This window comes from Rhinolophus sinicus, chromosome 14 (genome assembly GCF_057876585.1).
Source record: "Rhinolophus sinicus isolate RSI-liver-muscle chromosome 14, RSI-T2T, whole genome shotgun sequence".
In the NCBI taxonomy this organism is placed as follows: domain Eukaryota; kingdom Metazoa; phylum Chordata; class Mammalia; order Chiroptera; family Rhinolophidae; genus Rhinolophus; species Rhinolophus sinicus.
Genome location: NC_142514.1, coordinates 74,878,078 through 74,906,038, shown reverse-complemented (window position 1 = coordinate 74,906,038; position 27,961 = coordinate 74,878,078). Strand labels below are relative to the sequence as shown.

General features: G+C 36.1%; 1 protein-coding gene across 4 annotated transcripts in view; it reads left to right on the top strand.

The window, feature by feature from the left end:
• The window catches only part of CDKAL1 (CDKAL1 threonylcarbamoyladenosine tRNA methylthiotransferase), a 616,068-nt gene that overhangs the window by 200,273 nt on the left and 387,834 nt on the right, over window positions 1-27,961 (top strand). For all 4 annotated transcript variants that reach the window (XM_019734280.3, XM_019734279.3, XM_074335173.2 and 1 more), the window contains exon 8: window positions 17,978-18,098. In XM_019734280.3, coding sequence (XP_019589839.3) covers window positions 17,978-18,098 — 121 coding nt within the window. The remainder of the gene's footprint in view (window positions 1-17,977; window positions 18,099-27,961) is intronic.

Sequence of the window (27,961 nt, the reverse complement as noted above, 5' to 3'; positions counted from 1 at the left end):
TTTGCAGATGAGGAAGCTGAGCTAGGGAGGGATTAAGTGACTCATCTGAGATCTGGTTCATCTCAGAATAAGGCCTGTCAGTGAGCTTCTCTTCTTTATTTACTATTGCTATTGCCAATACTTCATCTAGACAGCACAAGTTAGTGAAATAATGTGGCCTTTGTAGCACTTAACTGGTTGCTTATTGTCTTTCAGCATGTTACTTTTCTGAGGCTCAGTTTTCTCAGTTTAAAATTGAGAGGGTTAAATGGATAAGACTTTTGAGATATGCAGAACATACTAGGGGATCAATTCATATTAATATCTATTTCTTACTACTATCTCCTTAATACCTAGACTGCTGGAATAACCCAACTGACCAGTGACTCTCCTTTCAGTCTGACTGGATACTGCTGCCACTGTCCTCATATTATTAGGTTGGTGCAAAAGTAATTGTGGCTTAAAAGGTTAAAAATAATTGCAAAAACCGCAATTACTTTTGCACCAACCTAATATTTTGCTTTCCTGTGTATGTGCCTTCAGTGGTTGCCCATTACCCAAATTAATTTGTGACTTCTTAGTGTGATCTGCTACCCCGATCTGCCATTTTCACTTTGTCTTCCATTAGTTCCATACCTAGGCCTTTTGCTCCAACCAGTTGTGCTGTTTGTTGTGTCTTCTGTGTTACTTGCAGTTTGCTTCACTTTCATCTTAGGGTCTTGCACAGAAGTGGGTCAGTTCAGTTTGCCCCTCAAGATCCATTCTTCACCTACTTCCACCTGCTGTGTGTTCATGGACGCTGACCTGTGTGACTGGCATCAGTGGATCCTTGTTATCTGGCGTCTCGTTGGATTTAACCCTTTGGAGACTGGAAGTGTGACTGGAGCCTGAGACAGGAGTGTTTGTTCCCCTCACAGCCCCCCCCTTCCCTGCTCATCCTGAACGGGTTGCTTCCCTCCCCTGAAGGCCACAGCTTCTGTCACGTGGTCCCCTCTATTCTTTTTCTCCAAGTTCCTGTAACTGTTCCTTTCCTTTGAGTTTTCAGGCCCAGGGGTGGAAACAGCCCACTGTCGCTAGCCTTAGAGTACTGCATTGTCTCTTGTTGGTTTTCCTAACCTTGCCAAACTTCAGTAAATAGTCCCTTTTAAAAAATCTCTTCAGTATCTCAGTGTGCCATCTGCTTTGCTGGGACCCTGATTGATAAATGCTCTGTGGAGAAGCAAGGGTCCACACGGGAGGGCCAGATGGGCTGCAGCTCGACAAGAGGGTTTTGCCGTCGCTGTCTGGTTCCACATTTGATTCCTTGGTCTCGCTTCACACGTCTTCCCTGAACAGGGTTTGGACATCAGCCTCTGCCACAGCCTGTTTTCATTCTTCTTATTACGCCTTATGCTGTACCAAGTAGTGTTTTAGAAAATGTAGTCGTAAGATACATTGATGCTGAAAGCATTTAAATCTTGTCATTAACATAAAACTGTACAAAGCATATTCCATTTGTCTCAGTTGGAACAAGATGGACCATTTTAACTTATTTTGAATGAATCCTCATTATTTCAATAGTGGCCTGAAAATTCCATCTATTTTGTAGCATTTGTTTTAGGAGAGACCAGATTACAATGAATTTAGAATTTTCTTCTGTGTCATCTTAATAATTCAATAAAATATGTAACTGAATCTAGGGGGAGAAATACAGTGTTTAAAGGATTTATGTTCATTTCTTTCTTTTAAAAATACTCATAAGGGCCTTAGTCTTGGTTTACATGGTCATTAAAACTTTTTTTGTGTGAAAGCTCTGAAGGGAATACACATTTGTATTTCTTCTCATTTGTGTACATGAAGTCCTCAAAACAAAAAATATCTTAAATAAATTCTTTGCAAAAGATAGTCTAACTGGATAATTTAAGACAAATAATTGCAAGTAAATATTGCCATTGAAATTTAAAAAAGTTTTTTACTGTTAAGTCATATTTCTTCACCAGTCAACCTTTAATAAAAGAGGTCTCTATTGTTACTGATATGTTTGCTGCTATTTCATTCAGTCTAATTCCAAATGCCTCCAAGTGTTGGTAATTCAAGACTTTGCCTATATGGTACAATCTGTACATTTAGTTGATTTTCTGTTTCCCCTAACTTCTCAGTAACTGAAGTGATCTTGGATTAGAGCAGGGGTGTCCAAACTGCGGCCCGTGGGCCAACTGCAGCCCATGATCCATTGTTAAATGGCCCGTAGCAAATTCCAAAAATATATTTAGTTTACTTAAATAAACCAGGTGAGCCAATACGCACTTCACTTCCGTGAGTGGCCCGGCTGTTTGTGTATTTTACCACATATTTGGCCCTTGGTGAAAAATGTTGAAAAAAGTTTGGACACCCCTGGATTAGAGTGACCTAAATCCCCAGGGCACCTCACCAAACAGCTCTTTCTTATTTAGCACATTGCTATTAAAATTCACTCTGTCAGATTTTGTACTTTGCATTTGATGCTAATTCAGAGCATAAACTCTTCGTAAATTGCAACCGGAACTATATCAAGTGTGTTTTTATCAGTGTTAATGATGAACTGCCCTACAAAGTCCAATAAGATTTACTTGAGGATGTTTTCCAAGCATAATGAATAAGTGAATTGAGCTTGGATATGGAGCATTTTATATCTGCGACAGTAGTGTACTACAAAGGTACATTTGCTCTGTCAGTATTTGTTTTCAGTAAATAATTTTGTTGATTTTCAAAATATGCTTTGAAAGGACCCTTTTATGCATCCTCACATGTAATTTCTGATTCAGTTACTACAGGCTGAACATAGTGGAAAAAGTTGTGCATTTGGTTGACATAATGGGCATATGTCCTAGTCGCACCTGTGCAATTAAATACATGGTAACTTCTAATTTCTAATAATTCAAGGAGCAAGGAATTTACTGCTGTTATTTAGTTTTTGTCAATGAGCCTGTTCGTGTTATGTACCATGTTATATGTGATTACAGTACGGTAGCAATTGCTTTTTGCCACCTTCTTAAATGTATCAGTTTATGTCCTTTCCTTTCTTTTCCCTCCTTTGGTTCCCCCAAATTAACAATGGGATTCTAACCTACCTATTTTCCTCTGTACATCTACATACATCATTTCTAGAATGAACTTCTTATTGTTCATTGTACCTGTCTTAGGTAGCACTTTTTAAATAATAATATTTTTAGAAATAAGAGTTGGCAAATTTTTTTATAGTTCCAAACAGCTAAAGTTCTACCATAGGACTTTGAGTTGAATTTTCACATCACCTTATTCTATACCTTGGTTTGGAATAATGGCTGAACAGGACTGTCTATGAGAGAAAACACCAAGTCATATCTTGCCTGTATTTCTATGACTTCATAACTTAGTTAGACAAATTATCAGTCCTGTTTCCAGCCACACACATACTACTGAGCAGCAACAATATTATTTATCTTCTACAAAATATACAATAGATGCTCTTGAGTCTTCTTTAAACATTGGAAATGGTCATTATGTTTACTTTTGTTTTAAATAAAAATAGTTAAGTAACTTTAAGTTTGTCCAAACTTTGTCAGCCATCAACACTTTCAAAACTCAAATAAAAGCTTAAATGTATCCCCCCCAGGTGGTTTCTGCTTCTTTATGATGGCTTCAGAATTGTTTTATATGTTTTTGGTTTGTCTTAAATTTAAGTGCATTGCTTTAATGTGATAATCACTTATATTTCCTTTTCTATTTAAAGATGCTTTTTCTTATGGTTTGAAACCACCTTTTACATATTAATGGAATTTATATGAAGATTTGGGTATTTCATTAATTCCTGATTTCTTCATTTGGGGTGGGGTTGGGGAGAGTGCAGTGTGTTGAATAGTTTGTTATGTTGATGATCTTACTGTAGTTTTCACATAACACACTGTTATAATGGTTCACTGGATTTGATTGTTCAAAACAGGAAAGGAAATTAGTTTAAGCTTGAACCTCTCAGGTTTCCCATGACCCAATCCTACTGTTGTTAGTGGTCCACTGATCTGTCTGGTAAAGGAACCCCATCCTTCCTCGTGTAAATATTAACAAGGGCTTGCCTACTGTGAAATTGGGCTTACATGTTAACTCTTGCAAATCTTCCTAGTGCCTTGGCAGACTGAATGAAGGTGAGAATAGAAGTGTTGTTGAATTCTTATAAGATGTATTATTGTAGTCTAGACGTTTGTGAAAACTGTTAATGTAAAATGGTTTAGAAATTTAAACATCCCAATATTTAAGTTTGTATATTAATTATTTTCATCAGGTATTTTGTATTCTTAGATATAACAATTTGAAGTCCCAAGGTTCTAATTTCTCTTTAATAGGAGTTATTGATAAAAAAATGCCAAGTAAATCAATTAATACTGCTTTGAGGCTCACCTAGAAAACATGACAATGTAATTTTAAAATATTTAATTACTTAAAAATAGAAAAATGTTTTCATGTGGTGTGGTCTTCCTTTATTATGACTAACAAGAGAATTGGCATGTGCTACATTGCTTTATGCTCTGCATGCATATCATATGGCTTTAGTGTGCATCTTGAAAAGTTTTAGTCTTTATTGAAAGAATCTACTATTTTTGCTTGGTAAAATGTAGTGAGAATAGTTGAGACTATAAACTTAGAGAAAAATAATATTAGCAGCTTCATTACACTTTTCAAATAGAGGGTGAAGTTGTAGATTAATTGTGGTATTTTCTGTTTTGATATGACTGTTCTTAAAACAATAGTAAATTGTATTGATAATTCTCCTTTAGTACTTTATAGTTGGGTTCTGTAAAAATAGAAATATAAAGTAGAAACCAGGTCATGTTAAAGGTACAGTATCTAAAACTTCAATAGCAAAGTAAAATATACAGTAAAATTATGGTCATTCATGAAAAATTTGTTTAAAAACATACTTTATTTAAAAACAAAAATTGTCAATAAAATCATGTATCACAGCGAAGTGAAAAAATTGATAGTATAGAGTAATTTGACACCTCAGACGTGAGTAGATAAAAACTTTTAATATGATTTTTGTTTTCTTGAAAAATTTGTTTGATAATTAGAAAAATTTACTCAATCAGACAGTTGTAGAATGTCATTTATTAGGTAATGCCATTGACCGTTCCTTAGAAAACTTAATATTGTTAGTAATGTTATAGAGAAAGCATGCTGGGTTAATTTTAACAGTTTGTAGCTAATCTTTTTAGATGTGCATCTTTTCTTGTAAAAGTTCATTCTGTAAAACTACCAAGCATGCAAGCATGCAGCATACACACACATATATATATCTCATTTACTTCTGAGACTGAGAGAATAAGTACCAATTTCATTTGTTTACTAGTTTGAAGGGGAAAAGCTCATTTGCAGAATCTTCAGTTAGGATATCAACTGGATGGATTTTAAAGAAGTTTATCAGTACTAGTCTTTTATAGTAAAGCATATGTTTTATTGAGTAATAAGGAAATAATAATTGAAATGTCCTTATAAAAGATGGTTTCTAATACATTCAGTCTTTATTGTAACTCTGAAAATGCAAGTGCACCTTTGCTTTAAGCCGCCCTGAAGTCTGTTGCTGTGATGGGCAAGAATCCTGGATTGAGAAAATAAAGAGCTGTGTTGAAATACTTGTTCTACTGCTAGCAGAGTCTTATTTACCAACCCACACAATGTCACTGGCTCTCAGTTTCCTGAGTTGTACATTGTATGACATGGAATGTCCCTTCAAATCAGAAATTCTAGGAGTGTTTGAGTCTGCAATATAAAACAACTTCAGAGTCTGTCATTACAATGAGATATCGACATTTTGGACAGTGATCTCTAGTAAAATTTATTAGAATGTGACTAGCTTTTTCTTCCATCCTAATCTCCGTTTGCCACATTGTATTTTTTCTTTCCCCTTGCCGTTCTACCTACGTAATAAAGCTGAAGATATTTGTGGCTAATGTACCATGCAATTTTCTGTCATATATGTCTATGTTCTCCATTGAAGAGGGTCTGAAGGAAAAGCACGGTTCTCTGAGTCGTTCATCTGTACTCCATTCAGTTGTAACACTAGCCTAGGTGCTGATGGGCAGTGTACTTCCCAGTGTTGCTTAAGAGTTTTGTGCTTTTTTGAAGCAACTTTTCATTTCTACCCTGGGACATGTTTATTTTCAAGACTTCAAGAAGGCAATATTAGTCTTGGTGCCTGGAGTTGCTGGATGAAAAAAATGCAAGGATTTAATGTAAGGTGAGAATATCCCCTGGAGTAGGGATTCTCAAGGGTGTTTACTGAGAGAGGAATGGTAGCTGAAAAGACTCCTAGCCAGAGGGGCTCATAGCAGGGTGGTTTATTAGAACCTGGGAAAGCTGGAGGGGTTGGAAATCTGCCATGTGGCCCCTCATCTAGATTTCATTGCCATTGCAACCCCTGCTACAGCTGGGAAAGGATCACACCACTCAGGTGTCCTGGGATGGGGAAACAGCCATAGTTACCCATCTTGGTTTTCTAGGCACGTTTGCTAAGATTTACCCAGGATCATGTGCAATTCCTGTCAGACTACTGTTTTCTTCCTCTTCCCTCATATTCAAGAAATTGTATCAGAATGCAAGTGAGTGATTTAACAGGGATGACTTTGAATCTACTTTAATTTATAAATTTAAAAATCATTTATCATTATCAATGTGATTATTTGTGACCTATTTCTAAGCCCTCCAGAGCTTTAAAAAAGATACGGGATCTGACTTTAACTTACAGTGTTTGAAAGTTTTGAAAATCTCCTGGCCACCTTGCTTTGGAAGAACGTCATTAGCTCTGTAGGTCTTGATAGGATTATAATTGCATTGATTGTAGTAGCAACTGTAATTAACTTCTGCCTAGCTCTCTGTAGCTTACCCTTTTCTTATACATTTGTTTGTACTCCACAGGAACCCTGACATCATAATTACACAGCTAGGCAGTGGTGTACTATGATTTGAAACCTAATCCTCTAATCTCATGTTCTTTACTTTAGGTTAAGCTGCTTACCTTGAATGGATGGAAGTGAGAAAGTGAGGCCCACTTATTATTATTTCCTTTCCTCATGCCTGTTGTTTAAGGTCATTGCTCATCCATTTCTAGTTCCCTTTCATACTCTTGCTTACATATTTTGTTCCTTCACATTTCTTGTTTCCTCTTGGATCTCTTTTCCCCCTTTCAGTTTTGCTTGCCATTTTATTTTGTGCCAACCTAAAAACTTTTTTTGGTAAGGAGTTAATAAATATTTGTTATATTTAAAAATAATTTTGAATAGAATATTTTAGTCTTACCTTACTATAAAAGAGCTTAATTTAGGAAATGAGTGAGTTAAAAGTATTCAGTAAATGTAAGCAACCAATAAAAAAGCTAATCTAACCAATTAAAAAGCTAAAGAAGGTAGTCTACAGAGAAAATTCTCTTGGATTTTTTTTTAAAGGTAATTTTTGAAGGTTTTCATGTGAAACACATTTAGTACAGTTTTTACTGTCAAATTGTTACAGAGAACAAGTGTTCTTGTGTCATTGCAGGAAGGCATTCCAGGACATGTGAAGAACCATGCGAACAAAGCCAAGCATGCCATGGATTTATTAAAAGAAAGGAAATAGTATAGTACACTCTCAGGACGGTGTGAGAGTGGGCAGACCCAGGAGAAGAGCAACTGCTCCGATGAACAGAGAAATTTAGGATTATATTCGAATGAGGGTGCGAAATATTTAGTGGTAGTTTACAGGTATTCCCAGGCGGGTGCTTGCTGACTGCTCCTTTCCATGGAGAGGAGGGATTTTTTTTTCTTTATTTGGCTCTTGTGGGAACTGTCAAGGTGGCGTGTGTGTGTGTGTGTGTGTGTGTGTGTGTGTGTGTGTGTGTGGAGATTTTCCCTGCCCACAACGCTAACAATATTATAATCCATTACATTTAACTAAAGTTCACCTTGAGGGGCAAGATGGCCTCCTGGGTCTGCTCTTGGCCACCGGAAGCTAGTTCTGGCCCATCTGGTAGCTGTACCTTTTCCTAAGGTTGTCCTCAGCTCCTCATTCCTTTGTCTCCTCTCACCTCCTCCTGCCGTTCCTCCCCTCATCATACCTGCAGCCTTGTTCTTTCTCCCTCCAGTAACAAAATGGTTAGGTCAAGGGAATTCTCCCCCACTTTTTACAGATATGGCCTGTTTTCTAAATCCTAGTTTTGTATTTAGGCCAGATAAATATTGAAGCTGTAACTAGAAGGATTTTGATGTAGATAACTTTCAGTCTTGAACATTTCATAACCAACATTAATTGTAATTTCTTAAAGTTCTAAAAATAATGTCTGATCATTCTTTTAATTAGAAGTCAGAACATATCTCCAGCCCATATAAGTTTGACCTCATAAACTATGTTTAGAACCATTTTCATTTTTGAAAGTGCAGTTTTTCACAATGGGTCACCTTTATGCCAAGTCTTAATAAGTCTTTTCAGTGAAACCTGGTTTTAACAATTGGCGGATTTTAAGAATTGGAAAGTGAATGACAAGGAGGAATTCTAGGAGAGAACTATGCTTGCTGTGTTCGAAGTAATGTTTTCAAATGTCCACTGAAATGTATACATTCATGCGTATAAATTGTATCCTGCTTGTTCAGGCTCCCGTGCTACTGTCACCTGTCCTTGAAGCCTTCTCTGATCTTTCCCAGGAAAGGCGACCACTCTCTCATGGTGTCCCACTGTTCCTACAAACATTGATCAGACCACCACTGACACTTCATTTCAGTTATTTGTTTATAAGTCTGTTCTCCTTAAGCACTTAAGTCTCTTTAGGGAAGAAGTTATGTGGTGGCTGAGGACAGAATAGGTTTTTTGTTGGGCGGGGGGGTGGTGTGTATTTTGGGAGTCTTTATGTTGCAAGTATATATTGATAAAATTATATTTCATACGTGATTTTTAAGCTCATCTATAGTGCAAGACTTTTGTTTCAGTTATGCATATGTATGAATGTATTCTGTTGTGATATAAAGTGTTCATCTTCTTTGTTTTTTCTAAACGTTTGTACGCTGATTTCATTGTTGCCATTTCTATAGAAGGGAAAGGGCAATAGATGCGCCTATTATAACTGTGAATTTAAAGCCAACCAGCAAGCTCCAGAAGCCTCCCTCCCTAACCGCCTCCCATTTACAGGGCCTCTATACGGCCGCCAGTACAACTGTGTCTAACTCATCATTGGAGATTAAATGAAACGCACTAGGGACAGACATTTTTTAAAGATCCATAGATGGGACAACTCTCCAGTTTTCTTTGCTTCCCATCTCTCCTCTGTCACATTTTATGGTGGCTTGAGTTGAATAGTAACAGTAGGAAACTTGAAATTTTCTTTCACAATTTAAAGTGGGTAAACGTGGCTTACAAATTCCTGTGGCTTTTATTTTACTGTTCTCGTTTCTAGCAGCTCGAATACCATTTTGTAAGGTTTGTTATCTCTGCTTTCATCACCTGTCAGTAATTTCGGGAATATAGATTTGAGCATGAGCAGTGATTAAGCTCTGTGTTGCTGCCATGGATGCTTTACATACTGAAACAGAAACGTACATAGCTTTATTGCTGTAAACACTGAAGCCTTGGAGCTACTTAACAAATTTAGAATTCAAGAATTGCAGTAAGATAGCCAGTGACCTGAGGAGTTCTTTTAAGGATCTGTACTCATGTGGAGTTATTGATGTGGGACTGCTTTGATTTTTGAGTGTTTTGATGTGCACTTGATTTAGATTATGAAAAATAAATTGGCACCACACAAGTCTCCCACTGTCATAAAAAGTACATCCACTTACAAAAGATATAATTAAAACATAGAATTAAATGCTTATGGTAATTTGCCTCCAGAAGGTGTCTCCATTAGGGTAAGAAGACATTTTGATTATGTGGATTATTTGTTACATGTATCCTTTGTTTAATATGATGACCTTGAAAATAATTGGCACTATTAGTTGTACTAGCAGTGCCGTGCAAATGGAAGAAAAATTGCCTAAGAATGTTTCATTCCAATAAATGTTTTCAGCTTTCCATCTTCCATAGCTCTGGATCATACATAAATTTCACATCATTATAATTATGGTGTAGAACCCCCCCTCCCCTTTTTTTGATATCAAAACATGAGTTTTGATATTAAGTAATCCTTAAACTTCTAGGGATTTGCACTTTGTATTATGACCTTATCTTAGCTTCCTTTCCAACCCACTTGCCTGTCAGGTAAGGTGTTGGCTTCATGCTTTGCGTCTCTGGAGAGGCATCTGGTACATCAGGACGTCAGTTGGTTCTCTTCACTGAGGCTTTGATTCATGTTTTGAATTCTGTCTTTTTGGACAGTTGATTCTTAACATTCTTTCCTTATTTTAATATCTCTTCTAGGTATCATTGTTTTAGTTAACATTTAAATTTGTCATACTTGCTGAAATCTTAGTAGCTTAAATTGTAATGATTGTGTATTTTGGAGTCAATTCTAACACTACACGTGAAGTTTTCCAATCTCGCCTTTGATTGAGCTGCTTCTAACATTTAACCCAACTTCTTTGTTTTACTTTGGTTTCTTTTCAAATGAGAATATTTCAAGGGAGGGTCACACTGCAGTGTCAATATCAGAGAATGCTTGCTTTCTTGGGAAGTACCTACATATGAGGAATGACACTGAATGGAGTAGAGGAAAACTTATGGCTGCATTTTTGTTTTTCTTTGTAATTAAGTAGTTAAAAATGCCTGTGAAGGATATGTCAAACAATAGCTCCGAGCCTTTTGTAGAAAAACAGATTAATTGAGCATTCCTTTCTCATGTTCTTCAATAATATTCAAATTGAAATGACTAAATGTAACGTGAGAATTATCTGCAGCACAGTTACTCTTTTTTTCTTTTTGTTTGAATTGTGTGTCAGTCCTCTCCTGCCCTCTGTCCCCAGCTCCCAACACCATGTTGGATTGCTTTACTAGGAAGTTTTCCAGCAGCCTGATCTAGAGCTTAGGATTCAGGCGGGTCTTCTAAATGTGTAGTTAACAGGACTGGATTTGTATGAAATGAGCAGTTAAGTAAGAGACCAAGAAAACTTGGCATAAGGCCTCTGGTGGTGGTGGAGGTGGGTGGTCACATATTAAGGAAACAATGAATCGCCATTAAAATCTGGTGGGAGGAATAAAGTATTGAAGGAAAGTCTGGCTGTTTTGTTTATAGAGCCTTTAGACGAAAAAGAAATTAAAGGGGGGAAAAATAAACAATAGGAGTCTAAGTTGCCAGCCAGATCACTGCTGCTTCTGTAATGTGTAATGATATTCTAAAGCTAATTTGTACAAACCGCTTTAGCTTTGGGAACCAAAAGAGGGAAGATTGGTTTGTGTGTAGAAACGTAATTAATAAATTTGTAGTTTGTGGATAGTTTTTTCTGTCACTCAATATATGTGCTTATATTTCAGGGGTTGGTTCTTTTCTATTTTTGAATGACCATTATAATTGGCTTTCTGACATGTTGACAAGACTGGGCTTTCTATATGGGTGGGATGTTTTCCCTCAGCTCTAAAAGTGTTCAGCGCAGCACTGTAGGATTTGGAAAAGATTTTTCACTCTTGAAGATCCGTAAACAGCATTGAATATTGATTCAACTACTATGGCAATTATTGTACAAAACGTGCTTGATTTTTTCACATAGGTTTTTCATCAGTATTGTGAATTCATAAATATGCATATAATTGCGAATTATATAAAAAACTAGTCTTTAATTCAAAATTTTGTGATATATAATAATTATAGCTAATGAAATGGTTTACTAACATTCTTCAGTGAATTAGAGCAAATGTAAAAACCAGCATGGAATCAGGGTTTTGTAGCATTTTGTAAATAACTGCTAAAAGCCTCAGGCTTAAAATTAAATTTGTTTAAACAGGGCTGAATTTTCTGTGCCCCTCTAAGTAACAACTTAGAACGATGTTTACTAAAGATGGCTAATAAATCCACTGAGACACATTGGATCATTATTTAGTGGAAATGAAATGTGAATGTGCATTTAAAATGGAAAAGATAAAAGATACCAGAAATATAATGTTTGAGTATGTCCCATTCTACATATAAGGCAATCTTCTTTTTTCACAGTTGTATTAAAATTGCATATCTCCGTTTTAATCCCTTCACATCTTTATCGCTGTCTCTTCAGTGGTCTCTGGTTATTATCAGTTGATCTGCTCACACTGAGCATCATTCTTCCCATCTGTTCTATTAATACTTACTCCTTTCATTTCTTATTATATGTGATTGAACTGATGTAAAAACTGATGTTTTCACTCTCTTTTTCTTCCAACTCCATTGTCTTGATTTCTTTTTCCCTCCCTTTCTCTTCAATGAAATTTGCAGTGGTCAGAAAATAAGTCAGCATTCATTGAGGGCGCATTCATTTTCCATCAGCGCTAGGCGTCAGTTGCTAACCAGAAGGGATCAAACAAAGAAGCAATGTGTGTGCGTCTGTGATTGTGGTCCTTGCTTCACGGTCCCTTCATAAGTACAGCATGTTCATTTTCAGCATAAATTTCCTCCAAAAAACTATATAAAAAAACAAAACTTTTACATCTTTACTTCCTCAGCATGTTTCCCTGTTCCTCAGTTCTTGTTTCCTTTGCTTTCCAAAGACATGCCTTCTTTGAGACATCTCCTTTAGTTTTATTTTTTATTTTGTCAAATTTAAGTTTGTTTTGGATAGTAACAGTATTGATAACTGCACATATAATAGGTAATGATCTTCAGTATATGTTTTTATTCTATGGTTTGTAGATTTAAGGAGCTAATTTAAAACAAATTCTGTTTGAAAAAGAATTTTTATCTATGTATTAAATTGGTTAATTACATTATACAATTTTCAGGTATAACAATGAAACTTTTATTCTGCTAATCCATTTTAAAAACTAATTGTTCTGTGGCTGAATTTCCTTCCTTTCATCTTTGAAGGAGGGAGTTTTATATTATTTCCTACTTTGTCTTTAGTGTACAATATTTTCAATTAAAAAAAACCCAGACTATTGTTAGGTCTGCCGCTCTTTAATGAGTCATTGGATTGGAAAATAACTCATATCGTCAGGCAGAGATATGTTCCTCTATTTGCATGTAGATAGTGAAGATGAATAATTTATCAAATATTATTAGTGGAGGCTGCATATTACTCAAGTCTCAGCAGGATATAATGAAATTTGTCTTACGCTAGTATGAAAATAGCATGCCTTTGCATAGTCATTATTGAACTTTTGGCATCTCTCAGAGAACTATTTGTTATCATGCCAGTCTTCCTCACCTCTTCATTAACTGAACTATGGATTAAAGAGTTCACCTTATCTTGAAAATCTGTGAAATCTGGTATGCCACATGGCTGCTTGACTCTAGCTATGTTTCTACATCAGAGCAAGAATTTTCAGAATGAATGAAGTATGTAATGTTTCTTATTAAAGTGATTAGTGCAAAAAGGGCTATGACTGATGTTTTTATTACTGATGGTTTTATTACTTCTGGTCATGAAAAACTGTATAGGAGATGTTTAAGCAGTATATCTTTCTGAAATGAAGGGGCGATGAAACATGCATATAATTGCTTAGAATCTTATTGCTGTGCTAATTACGTGTTTGAAGTTATTTTAAATAGTTGCTTTAAAAAAGGTGGCTTTGATTTGCTTGTGACATGATTGTGCGAGGAGGTCAACAGATCTCATAAGCAATGATAAAGTTGGACAGTCAAAAACAAACCATTTCAGCACTCTGGAAATTGACTAAAAGCATTTATCCAACTGAGAAGTGTTTATTCATGAAAACAACTGAACTTTGGGTAAGGAAATGTGAGCTTGTGCTGTTTGCCTTGGGCATTCCCATTTTCCTTGCTCAGCTCTATGGACAGAGTTGTTCAACCATGGTGAAGTAGGGTAAGCTTTACTGCTGCTACCAAGAAGGCTCAGTTAACTTGGAGAACTGTCAGTTGAAGTGGAGATTTTGATGGCAAGTGATAGGGAGGGTCTTGGCTTTACCCTCCTGAAGTTCTGTGTCTGTTTGGCCCAGAATGGACAGGTGGACTAGCCAGGGATTTAACATGAACTTCTGGGATGTGAGACAGAAACAGGAGGTTTGATAAATCCCTCAGACTGTTAAGCTGACTAGAGGTGGTGCACCTGTACAGCTTAGGCTGGAGTGGGCCCAATCCACCCACACTTCCCTGCCTGCTGGAGCCTGCATGCACATCTATGTGGTGGACCCAGAAAAGCCCAGGAGAAAGAAAAAGTTGAGGTGCACTTGAAAATGGCCCTAACTTTGAATGCCTTTACCAGCTCTTACAGAAATCCAACAGCAGATAGGAGAAATCTTGTTGGCACAAGGTATTTGATCAAATGTGTGACCAGTCTTGCTTAAGAGCTATACAGATACGGAATTGACCACTGGAAAGTTGTGCTTGGGGCAGGGGGAACCAAAACAAAACTAAGAAGGGACATCAATGACTAAATTGTAGAGAGACAGACTTCGTAGATCTAGTCAAGGTAAGTTACTAAACAAAAACAGCTTTTGGGCAGGGAAGAATCTGAATTGAGAGTTGCTACAAAATGTCTAAAATATCTAGTATTCAACAAAATATTATGATACATTCAAAGAAACCAAGTATTATCATATTTAGGGAAAAAATGCAATATAAATTGTTTTTGACTAAAAATCTTGGATTTAGTAAAGACTCCCAAGTACTAAGTGAAACCATGTTAAATCATGGTGACAGTGACTTGAAAGCAATCACAAAAAGGTAGACATTACTAAAAAGAGCCAATAGAAATCTAGAGTTGTAAAGGAGAGTAACTGAAGTGAAACAGTCGTTAGAAGTGCTCAATTGCAGATTTGAAGTGGCAGAAGAAAAAAATCAATAAATTTGAGAATAGGCCAATGGAAATTAGCCAATTGGAAAAACAGAAGAAAAATGAGGAGTGCCACAAAGACCTGTGGGACAACATGTAGCACACCAACAAGTATGTCATGGGAGTCATGTGACATGGACAGGACACAGGAAAAGTGCCAAAAAATTAATAAAAAATACTGGATGAAAACTTTCCAAATTTGATGCAAAACATGACCTTATGGATCAAAAAGCTGCATGAATCACATACAGGAAAATTGCAGAGATCCACAGCTAGATACGTCATATTCAAACTATTAAAAGACAGAGAAAATCTTGAAAACATAAAAGAGAAATGACAAATTATGTACAGGGGAGCAACAATAAGATTAGTAATTGACTTCTCATTAGAAACAATAGAAATCAAATGTAGTAGAATGATACATATATATTGCTCAAAGAAAAAATAACTGTCAACTAATAATTCTGTATCTAGCAAAGGTATCCTTCACAAATGAAGCACAATAAAAATGTTCCCAAATTTAAAAAAGAATTTGTTGCTATAAAACTTTCTTTAGAAAAAATAGTAAAAGTTTTTCAGACAGAAAGGAAGTGGTACCAAATGATAACTTCAGTTCTCAGGAGGAAATGAAGAGTGCTAGAAATGGTAATTATGTAGGTAAATATAAAGTGCTATATAAATATATGTATTTCACATTTTCTCTTTAAAGACATACAGTTGTATAAAACAATATAGCACTATGTTTTTGCGCGTATACCACTATAAATGTGTGTGACAACAGTAGCACAAAGGAAGAGGAGGGAAAAAAATGGCAGTTGGATAATTGAATATCCATATACAAAAAATGAACTTAGACCTTTACTATATACAAAAAGTAACAAAGGGGATCCTAGACCTAAATATAAGAGCTAAAACAAAACTTCGGGAAGAAAATGTAGGAGAACTCTTTATGCCCTTGGGCTAGGCAAAGAGTTCTTAGATACAACAGCAAAAGCGTGAGCTATAAAAGACAAAATTGATTATTTGAACTTTATTAAATTGAAAAACATTTACTTTTCAAAAGATACTATCATGAATGTGATAGATTGAGAGGAAATATTTTGAAATCATTTATCTAATAAAGTTCTTGTAAGTAGAATGTATAAAGAATTCTTACAACTCAATAAGACAAATACTCCAATTAAAATATTGGAGTCGACATTTTTATTAGGATTTTTTCCAGAGAAACAACCAATAGAACTCTGTGTGTGTGTGTGTGTGTGTGTGTGAGAGAGTGTGTGTGTGTGTTTATAAAGAGATGTATTAGAAGGAATTGGCTCACACAATTATGGAGGCTGAGAATTCTAAAGATCTGCAATCAGCAAGCTGAAGACTCAAGAGAGCTGCGGTGTAGTTTCAGTCCAAGTTCAAAGCCCTGATAATCAAGAGAGCTGATGGTGTAAGCTCCAGTTTGCTCGTGGGCAGGCACAAGACCCAAGCAGAGCTGATATTTCAGTCTGAGTCTTTCAGGCTGGAAGATGACCAGTCAGGCAGGAGGCGTTCCCTCCTACTTAGCTTTTTTTTGTTCTGTTCAGGTCTTTGATCAGATAAGGTTCACCAGTGTTAGGGAGAGCCGTTTGCTTTACTCAGTCCCTTGATTCATATGTCAGTCTCATCCAGAAACACCATCACCAATGCATCCAAAATAACGTTTAGCTAAACGTCTGGGCATCATGCGTCCCACTCAAGTTGACACATAAAATTAACCATCACAGCATTTTACCAAACAGGACATACAAATGGCTCATAATCACATAAAAAGGTGCTCAACATCACTGGTCATTACTGAAATGTGTATTCATTCAAATGACAATAATATACCACTATAGACCCACTAGAATGGCTGTTGTCAAAAAAGTTACAAATGAGGTCTTGGCAGTGATGTGGAAAAACTCAAACCCTCATACATTGCGTAAAATGGTATCACCAATTCAGAAAACAATTGTTTCTTATAAACTTAAATATAAATTTACCGCATGACCTAACAATTCCATTTGTAGGAATCTGTCCAAGAGAAATGAAACCATACATCCATACGAAGAGTTATATGCAAATATTCATAGAAGCATTATTATAATAGATATTAATTGGAAACAATTCAAATGTCATCAGCTGGTCAACAGATTAATAAAATGTGGAATATTTGGTATGGGAACAGGGATGGACTATAAATAAGCTTGAGGGAATTTTTGGGATGATAGAAATTTTCTAAAACAGGGTTTTTGTGATGATTGTACAACTGTATATTTATTAGGTTGGTGCAAAAGTAACTGCGGTTTAGAAGGTTAAAAATAATTGCAAAAACCACAATTACTTTTGCACCAACCTGATAAAAATGATTGAATTGTATGTTCACAATGGGTGAATTGCATAGGATTTACCTCAGTAAAGTTATGAAAAATAATGTGTATGTACATAATGAGCAAATGATAAAGTAAACAGAAAATAATAATTGGGGAATCTGAAAGGGATGGGAATTTTTTGTACTATTCTCCCATCATTTCTACAACTCTACAGTTATTCAAAATTATAAAAATTGTAATGGCTCTTAAAAGTGGTCTAATTTTCTTTTGTCATGTTTTTCAAAAGCAACTTCAAAAACTTTTGTCTGTTTTTAAAAATGCAATCATAAAGTGTCATTTTCTCTCAGCTTGTTTATTCTTCACGTCTTTGATTTGCTGTTTGCTTTTAGCCGATAATCTGCTTTTGCATTTCCCCCCTGTAGTGCAAAACTGGCCTGCAGGCCCAGTGCCCAGGGGACCCATTCCTGCTTTTTACATTTGTCTGGTCTTTGCTGGGAGCATACCTTGTGGAATGACATTCTGAGGATGTGTGTTCCTCTCATCCGTGCAGTAAAATGTGCCGGTATTATAAGCAAAGCACTTTTGACTGTAGGACGTGAACACAGCTGTTTTTCCCTTTGGCATTATTTTTCTTAGGTTCGATAATCACATCTTCTCCTGGTTGGGTGTTTTTTTTATTTTTTTCCATAGAAGAAAAAAGTTAAATGCAAGTATTAACACATTTGATGAGAGTAGGGAATTAACGTGAAGTTGTGTGACTCATGCTAATATATATTTATGCTTTATTCGAAGGTCACTCTGTGAGGCTGCTGGGTCAGAAAAAGGATAATGGAAAACGGTTGGGGGGAGCACGACTGGATTTGCCTAAGATTAGGAAGAATCCACTGATAGAAATCATTTCCATCAATACCGGGTAAGCACTCAAACTTATACAATACTCAGTATACTCCATGAATTCAGTTTTTTTGTTTTTCCTGGACAGGTGACAGAAAAGTAGTTGAACATTTTCATGGGGAAGAAAAATCAAAAAGCTCTATAGCACATGATTATAGTTCCCTCTAAAATGTTCAGATAACATTTGCAAGAAGATTTTGTATCTTTGACTAATGTTATTCTAACTTCTTTTTGGTAATAACATGGATTTCTTTTTCCAGCTGTGCCCTTGGTTTAAGTCTTTTTTAAAAAGAGTATTTTATTCTGTGCAATGGTTAACATACCCTTCATTTTTGACTATGTTTTCAATAGGGTGATAGTAAATACTGCCCAAGGTACTAACCATGTTTTGATTATTTACTGTCTGAAATACATATTTTGAAATGTCACCCATATGAGCTTTAAAGTGAAAATAAGCATTGCAACGGAAAGTTAAGGACTCTTAATCTCCTCGTCTTAGAATCTGAAGTTCTTCTGCCTGATTATAACTCTTGGTGTACTCATTCATATTTGGTTTTGTTTGCCTTTATGGAATTTGGTTCCTTTAAATTTTGACTCCCCCTGGAAAAGTCATGTGTTTCCCACTTTAATCTATGTTATTGTAGTCTGGTCCTTAAATGGTGGGAGTCCGTCCATCTGTCCATTCACACAGCGACTTCACAAATCTAAGCTCTTCTGCTCCTTTTTGATTTCATCTTCCTTTCCTGTTTTTAGAAATTGTTCCTCCGTCCATGACTTTCTTTGTACTTTTTTCCTGTTGAGAGCAGGTGAACTGACCTTGCCTTGTACAGCACCTTGCCACCTCTCTCTAAACCAGGCTCTTCATTTCCTCTTGCATTATTGTAACTATGTTGTTGCTGTTCCCCTTTTCTCTAGTCTTACCATTTTCTGGTTAATTCTTCACACTGCTGACAAAGACCAGGGAAGGTGGAAGAACTCGTTTGGTTTCTTTCCTAAAAGCCCCATGAGGTGACTTTTAGTAGACTTGTATTATTTGTCATAGAAGCGTGTCTGGCCTTCAGTGTTGAAGATTCAGAAACCTGGACTTACCAGCTGAGATACTAGGGATTAAATCAGAATATAACAGTCAGAAGTGTAGTTATTACACTGATCAGCGTGTCTAATATATTTTCTTTCTTTCTTTAATCTGAGTTAAATTTTAAGCATAAGTCTGTTTACTATTCCCTCTGTCTCAGTTATTGTTCTCCTTCCTTCAGATACGCATTTTTTTTTTTACTCCTGATTTCCTATGTAAAATTGCAGCATCCCTACATTCCCTCTCTACCATATTTTTCCGTATTTTTCTCTATAACACTTCTCACCATTGAAATTGTCTCCCCTCACTGGCATGTAATAAACTCCATGATGGCAGACTGGAGTGTTGACTCTCTTGTTTACCACTGCATACTTAGTATGCAAAAGAATGTACATGGTAGGGCTTTAATAAATATTTGCTTAATGAATGAGCCATCGAGTTGTGCAATTTTAAAGTTTAATGGTATTATGCTAAATTCTCTTCCCAGTTCAGATTACCTTGCCAGTGGGACAGGAACAGCAAAGTCAAACTCTTTCCGAGAATCTCTCTCTCTCTTGCACTCGTGTGCTTTTCTTTTTTTTTTTAATGCAGAATTGATCACTTTTTTCTGGCAAGACATATTTAAGTATGTAGATATGTTAGGGTCTGTCAAACGCTAGTGTGTTAGGATCCATTTGGTCTCTACAAAGTGACTTTGCAGCTACTTGGACCTACTATCTATTTTAACAGTTTTAAAAGATGTGTTACTGTTCTAGTCTTTGTGTACTTCTCCATTTTGTCGCTCCCCACTGTGTACTTCAGTATCCGGTCATACTGAACTACTTGAAATTTTCAAACTCAAGGTTCTTCTCTGTCTTTACGCCAGGCTTCTGTGCATGCTCTGGGATTTCCCCACTTGTCTTCTCCTTTCCCCATTCCCTTTGTCGAGACTCTTCCTGTGGGCAATATGTGTCCCTTATTTTGGGTGGCTGCTTGTTCCTTCCTCTATGACTGCGCTAAATCTCCCCTTCCATTGTGCACATATAACATTCCCTATTGATCTTGATTGTGGTGCTTCTCAGACTGTATAATTTTATTTTCCATTAAATTGTAAGCGTCTTGGGTTCTGAAAGTATTTCACTTATCATTATATTATTTATTATCTCTGAGTTCAGTGTATAGTCCAAAGTGAGTACTTAATACATATTTGTGGAATAAATGTTTTATTTTAAAGCCATTACTATGTTTTGTTGCCACACATTTTTAAAAAATTTGTTTTAGGAAGCCATTTTAAATAGCATTAAGTTAAAAGTTTTCATGTGTTATTTGAATTTCTCTTCTGCTGGATTAAGTATTTCTTAAAATGAGGCTACACTATAAACTTTTAAAAAGCTCACTGGATATTTGCTATGCACTCTTCATCGTCTCATGTCTGTCATGTCACATTATAAAAGTGACCCTTAGTAAGCACATTAGCAGATTTGCTTTTGATATTAAGAGAATTCATTCCCTACTATCTCTAATTAAGATTTGACTTTCAATGCTGCCTGACTACTAATCATTTTCCTGAATGACTTGTAGCCTTATCATTTGCTCTCAGATGAAAGCATCTCCATGAGTGTTTGTCCACAGTATCACTCTTAACATCTTTGGTTGAGTTTTATTTTATTTTATTTTTATACCTCTAGTGGAGCTCATTGCTTTTTTTCACTCACATTTAAATGTTTTAAAAGAGTTATACCCATAATTATTTCTTTCAAAAAAATTATCCTTGTCAAAATCTTGATACTTTTCAAAGTTTTATTGCTTTCAAATTAATTATGAACTTACAAGTTTCATATAAATTTTCCAATTTTCATTTAGGAAAAACATCCCATGTACACCAAGTTATATTATATGCATTAGTAAATTATTGAAGTTACCATTAGACTCTACAAAGTTCTTATGCTTTGTTACATTTCTGACTTAAAATGTAAAAGGAATACATTAGTTGCTTTAGCCAATGAAGAAGTTAAAAATTTCAGATCATGTTTGGGTTTGGATGAGCTGAGAGGATTACTGATTTGATCACACTGTGTATAATAAGGGGTTCCTTTTGTGTCTTAAATAACATTGACCTTTTATCTTTATACCCTCTATTAATTTTATGTTCAGTTGTTCATCTGTATTTATATCTCTATATTGAGTGTAAACATTTTAGTCTACTTGGATTATTGTTCCAGTTTACAGTGCTGTTTGTGTTTTCTGAGGTAGGCTTCTTGAGGTCAGCTGCCACTTGCCTAATACAATTCTTATTTCCAGACTGTCCCTTATGTGGTAAAGGCTCCCTGTAGAGGAAACATGATAGGGACTTGCTTCTATAGTAGGATGATAAGACAGCTATATGGACATGCCTCTGAAAAACACGCGAGAATAAAGTTCATGAGAAATGCTCATGTCTGTTGTGTGCTTGCTGTGAAATGTATACTTTTTCCTGTATGTACTCCTAGAAACAGCATTATGAGATTTTTTTAATAGATGAGGAAACTAAGGTACAGAGAGTTAAGTGACTTCATATTGTCATGCAGCTAGTAAATGACGGAGACTGAGACTTCCCTGTTTGCTCCATCAGATACTTTTGTGGATTCAAGGGAGCGAGGAATCTTAGCTGGAGTGGTTGGCAGAGAGGGATCTTGTGGGAGCAGAATAAGCTTGACATTATAGTGACTCCTGAAATGGGCCCTGAACGATATATAGGTAGAATTTTGATAATTATCTATGGAAGTGTGTTTGGTTCCTATTGCTATTATAACAAATTACCACAAACTGTGTGGCTTGAAACAACACAAATTTATTATCTTATAGGCCTGGAGGTCAGAAGTCTAACACACATCTTACAGTGCTAAAATCAAGGCTGTTGGAGAGAAATCTGTTTACTTGCTTTTTTCAGCATCCATCAGCCACCTATGTTTCTTGCTTATGGTCTCCTTTTACCATCTTCAAAGCCAGCGACACTGTATTTCTTTGTGTCTTTCGTAGTTACCTTTCCTACTGACCCTGACTCTCCCTTTTTTCAGTGATTACATTGTGATTCATAGGGGCCACCTGGACAATCAAGGATTCTTTCCCCTTTTTAATGCCAGCTGATTAGCAACATTAATATCATATGCAACTTTAATTCCCTTTTGGTATGCAAGGTTCTAGGGGTTGGTTTTGGATAGGTACAAGAGAAAATTGTAGGTAGAGAAAAGAAAGAACAAAAGCGCAGGAGTGGACCAGGTATTTTATGAAGTAGATAACTTTGTCCAGTTTGTCTGAAGTTTCCAGTATACATAGGGAAAAGTGGGATAAATTCTCTTTTGTGTGAAGAATCTAATTGCCTTAGAGTGAGAAATTACACTTAATTCAGTGGTCAAGGAAAAGGAGAGCCACTGAAATCGGGGGCAGAGGTGAGAAATAATCGTAGGGAGGCATTAGCAAGGTTATTCTGGGACCAGCTTGTAATGTGGATGGATACAAGGAGGGTGTTAGCTTCCCAGCCAGGAAGGAGTGGGGCCTGAGTGGCAGTTGTGGGACTGGAAAGCAAGGATGGCAGCCAGTTGTGGGAATGGTATTAAAACACGGGCTTTGACCGACTCTGGTGGAATTATTTGTAACCATGGATTTGGAAGTTCCAAAGAATGGATGGAGATAGACATATAAGGCAAAAGAAAAGCTTTAGTTGGAGGGGTGAGAGTGAATGAGGTCACTAAAGGTGAGTGGTCAGTGCCTATGTCTAGGAAATAGGAGGAGACAGAGGCAGCCTCTGTGTAGTAGGACTCAGGGATGGAAGTTTTATGACTGTGGAGTGACATCCTGTCAGTTGCTTATGACCCCTTACGGAGAAATAATACTGGGATAGGGGAACCATTTTAGTACAGTGGGAAAATTAGAAACCAGGTTAGAAATTAGTAAGTTTTGCTACAGGAAGATTACTCTCTTGAGGAGTTTGTCTATAAAGTAAGAGAGGTGGTCCTTAGAGAATATATATATATATATATATATATATATATATATATATATATATATATATATATATATATATATATATATTATCTGAGCTAGTTTAGAGGCAGGTGGGTAAAAACTTGAAATACAGAGGGTGCCAGAAAAATGTATACACATTTTAAGAAAGGAAGAAAAACCTATTAAAATTGTAATACTCAATGTATACCCATAAAAAAAGATGAATACAAGTCATGTGTATACATTTTTTTTGGCACCCCCAGTACATTGATGGGAGAAACTGTTTAAACCGGATTGTGGATACAGATAGAAAAGTAAGCCTTGGAAAGGAAGGGCACTTTTGTGCTTCCTTAGATGTTCTAGGAGTAGAGGACCTGAAGAAGTGTAAGTGTACAACTTACCATTTTATTTTTCTTAAAGTTCTTGATGACTTGAATGTGGTTCAGGTCTTTCTTGCTATCAGGCAAAATAAAGGGCAGCATTTCACTATTATGTCCCTTTATATTTTAGTTAATATACCGCAGTCTTTGGATTACTGTGACTTGTGCTAGGGCCATTTCTCGATTGGAACACACCCCCGCGCCCTGCCCGGGACGTGTCAGTGTTTTTCTTCCCCCGCTTCCTCCCTCTGATGGTGAAGTTCAGTTGTTACTCTACCTTACATATTTTTTATAAACTGGCAGTTACATCTCATGTGAGAGTCTCATTAAAAATTTGGCCAGAAATAATAATTTCTGAGATAAAGATTTGAAACTCGAAGATTCATGGCAGAATGTTTCATTCTTCTCATTGAATCAGTAGAGTGAGGTCATAATTCTGAAACACAACAGAGTAGGATCTGTGTGGATATTTATGTAGAAAAGTATCAATTTCACTTACATGTGGAATCTAAAGAGCAAAGTAAATGAACAAACAAAACAGAAACAGACTCATAGCTGACGGTTGCCAGATGGGAGAGGGAATGAAAAGGTGGGTGAAAAAGATGAAGGGATTAAGAAGTACAGATTGGCAGTTACAAAATAGTGATGGGGACATAAAGTACAGCACAGGGAATATAGTCAATAATATGGTAATAACCATGTATAGTGCCAGGTGGGTACTAGACTAGTCAGGGTATCACTTCGTAAATTATATAAATGTCTAACCACTATGCCGTACACACGAAACTATAAAATAATGTTGGATGTCAACTGTGACTGAAAACAAAAGAGAAAGGTATCAATCAACTAAGTGCTATGGGCAACATAACGGAGTCAGCATGTGCATTCACAAAAGTAGTGAGCTGAGGTTGAAAAGCTCATTTTTTTGTTTGTTTTTTTGGTCAGAGGACCCCATTTATGTGATTGCCTTATATTTTCTACTACTGAGAGTGGAGTGTAGAGACATAAGATAATACAGGGGACAAAAAGTAAAATAAAATCAGAAATTGGACGATAAAGAAAAATCTGTGTTTTATTTTGCCTTTTTGGTCACTGTTAAAGTCATCATTTTTGACAATACCTTGGCAGTTTTCGTTCTTCAAAAGCTGAGAGTTGAGTGCTGCTTAGCAGTTCTGATATAAGTTTCATCATTTTTCAGATACTATTATTAGGTTATCCCGAGTTTGAAGGGATAATCCTCTTCTGGGCTAAACACATCTTAGAAAATACTGTCTGACCTTGTAATACTTTACTGATACTTTTTCTTTTAAGATTTATCTTGTCTTTCTTGTTATTTGCTATCTGTCAGACATAAAATGATGATATATGGGAACCTTTAAAGGGAATCTAATTTTCTTTGAGATTATGTACTTGAATTTATTATCATTTTTAAAAGTATCTGTTACTTTTCCCCCTTTGTGACATCTTAGCTCCTGGAAAACAAACAAACTTGGATGTTTTCACTTTCTTTCTATAATGTCCAGAGTTTATCAGTCCCTATTCCAATGCTAGATACATGGTGCTCTTCCAAGTACATATTTGAATGAATGAATGAAATAACAAGAATGCAAATTTATTTCACATATATGAAGCTGCTTTTAGAGAAATATAATTACTACTAGTGACATTTTATCTTTCTCGTTCTAATGATTAAAACATAAAATAGTTATTAGATATTAATTATAATAGTTATTAATTATAATAGTTGTGAAAATGTAATTATTATGTGCTTACCATAATACCTGGTATTGTGTTAGATATTATGATATATACAAACATAAACATTTCTCAGATCAACAAGTAACTAACATCCACTAAAATAATCCAAACCAGGCAGCTATAAACACAAGAGTTAATTGCAGCTCCTGCGTGGAGAGGATTTGTATCTCATTCTGTTCTGTATTCTGGGCAATGCTGTCAGGTCGCAGCATGACACTCTCTCTAGGTGGTGACTCTTTAGACCTCTGAATTTAAGAGCTGTGAGATAACTCAGATATCCTCTCACTGTCCCTCCAGGAGATGCAGTGGCAGCAACACGGTAAAAAGGTATCCTTTTCCTTGATCTTTGTCATCAAACAAGACTACTGTGCACAGTGGAAAACAGAAGCCTCAAATGCTGTCTTTTTTATGGTACTCTTAAATTACAGCTTTTCAGAAAATTGCATTCCTTAAAAAAACGATTTTTAGAGGTATTTAACTGGAACTGCTCTTTATAAAGCTTGAATTAGGGTTCCAAAGAGATCCTGTTAGAAATTTGAATATAGGTGGTTTCGTCCTTATACTCAGGCGAATCTTTCTAATATTTTGGGAAAGTGAAATTTGGGGTGTTTTACATTAGACTCTCTTTGAAATGACTATATATTTAGTATATTCAATAATGATTCACTTAATCCTTAAAGCTTAGCATGGTGTCAAGAAATAAGACCTGCTTATTTTTTTTTAGTTCATGCTGTACTGTTGTTCACATATCCTCGTTGTATAAAGCCATGGTCTTGTTCGGAATCTACTTTCTTGAGAATAGCTGCTGCCACCTTGGTGCTGCCCTCAGGCAGTATCCCAAGATGAAACATGTTCCTGAAAGACTTCAGCACACTTTAGCATCATTCATTTACTTTAAAATTATGAGTCAATATCTCTTTTTATATATTGGGCACTGATGACTGCAAATTAACCTAAGCCAATTTTGTCATGCATAGCTCTTAGGGATTTTTTTTTCTCTGATAGATAATAGTAGCTACCAATGAGGATTAGTTGCTTTCCTATACACCAGCTGTCAGGTTATAATGAAAACAAGTCCCCGTCCAAAATCTGCAATAAGAATTTATTAAGCAAGGTGGCACAGCCCAGCTGTTCTTGTGAGCTTGGTGAAGTCCTAATTCTCTTCTCCTTTAGGTGATAAAATCAGACCTTGCCTGAAAGCTTCCTTTTAGCCAGTTGAGACAATATTGTCAGCCTTAGGCAAAGAGAACCCTCTATACAATGTCTACACAGTGTGCGGGGAGGGAGAGGAGGGACCAAGCCAGGACAATACCTGCAGGGTTCCAGCCAGTGCTACCCAACAGCTGCTCTGTGGACCAGTGGCCCGGGATTAACTATTGATGGCTGGTCTGCAGCAAGTATAGAAATCGAGAGCAAACATTTTAGAAACTTTCAAGGCACTTTATCATTGCTGCAATGTCTTATAATTCATTTTCACTGTACTTTACCAAAAAAAAAAATATTGATTTACAAGAGGTTGGAAATAAAGCTCACGGTCTGTCACTATAGATAGTTTGAGAAGCATTGGTCTTGGCTAGTGTGTTGCAAGGTTCTTTACCCTAACCTGGAAAGTATTTAGCCAGTCCATTTATCTTGAGAGCCTCTGATTTTACCAATGACATCCCATTTCTATTATCTTTTATATCGTTAGTATTTAACCACTACTTTCACAAATGCAAACTTATTTCTCTCATTTGTTATGCTAATTTGCAAAGCCTCTGCTGTTGACCAAAGATAAAAGACAGCTAAAACTTATCAACAACGTAGGATCGCAGCTTTTCTTACTAAATACTAGCAAAGAGAGACTGTTCTTAAAGGTGTAGCTTAAAATTACGCACACATTTTTTATTATGCTTGCTACATTAAATTCTTTTAAAAGTAAATTATAGACATCCAAGCATGGCCCATGAGAAACTTGAATGTAGAGGTTGTAACTATTCTTTTGGCACATCCCTAAGGTGAGCAGAGACCTGTTGCTATTCTTGGTTTTCTGTACGCTTAAGGAGACCCGGAACCTTATCTCTTGATCTTGAGCCTGGAATGTGGCTCCAGCCTGTTCTGAGCAGTGAAATCCTTAGTACGTTGGAGAGAGCTCTCTGCTTGGGGTTTGGAGTCATACACACTGCTCTTTTCTAGTTGCGTGACAAATAAGTTAGATACTCTTCACAGCTGATCTCTTTTCTAACATGGGAGCATGCTACCTACTGTATGTGTAGCCTGACACATTATGGGCAGTTTAATACGTGTTTTCCTTAGAATGTTGATGTTGCTATATTCTATAGTTGACCACAATTCTCCAAGATCCTTTCTCCCCTTCCTTTCTCTTTCTCTTTTGTACTATTTAGGCAAGACATTTGCTGGAAATGGAATTTAAATTCAGGTGCTTATCCAATTAATCATCAGCTCATCAATCTCCTACTTCATTTGTTCAGCTTTAAGTGACTATTTGAAAAATAAACTTAAAAAAATTAATCTTTGTTTCTCCCATAACTTCTAGTACAATGTCTTGCTCACAGTATTTACTCCATAAATATTTTAGTATTTGAGAATACTAAAATATTATTCAGTGACAGCAGTGTTACTTAAATGCAAAGTTTTTTCTGGCTGATCTGGGATATAATTCTAATTACTTCTCTTTTGCTGTAGATGATTCTTTTGTAGAAAAAA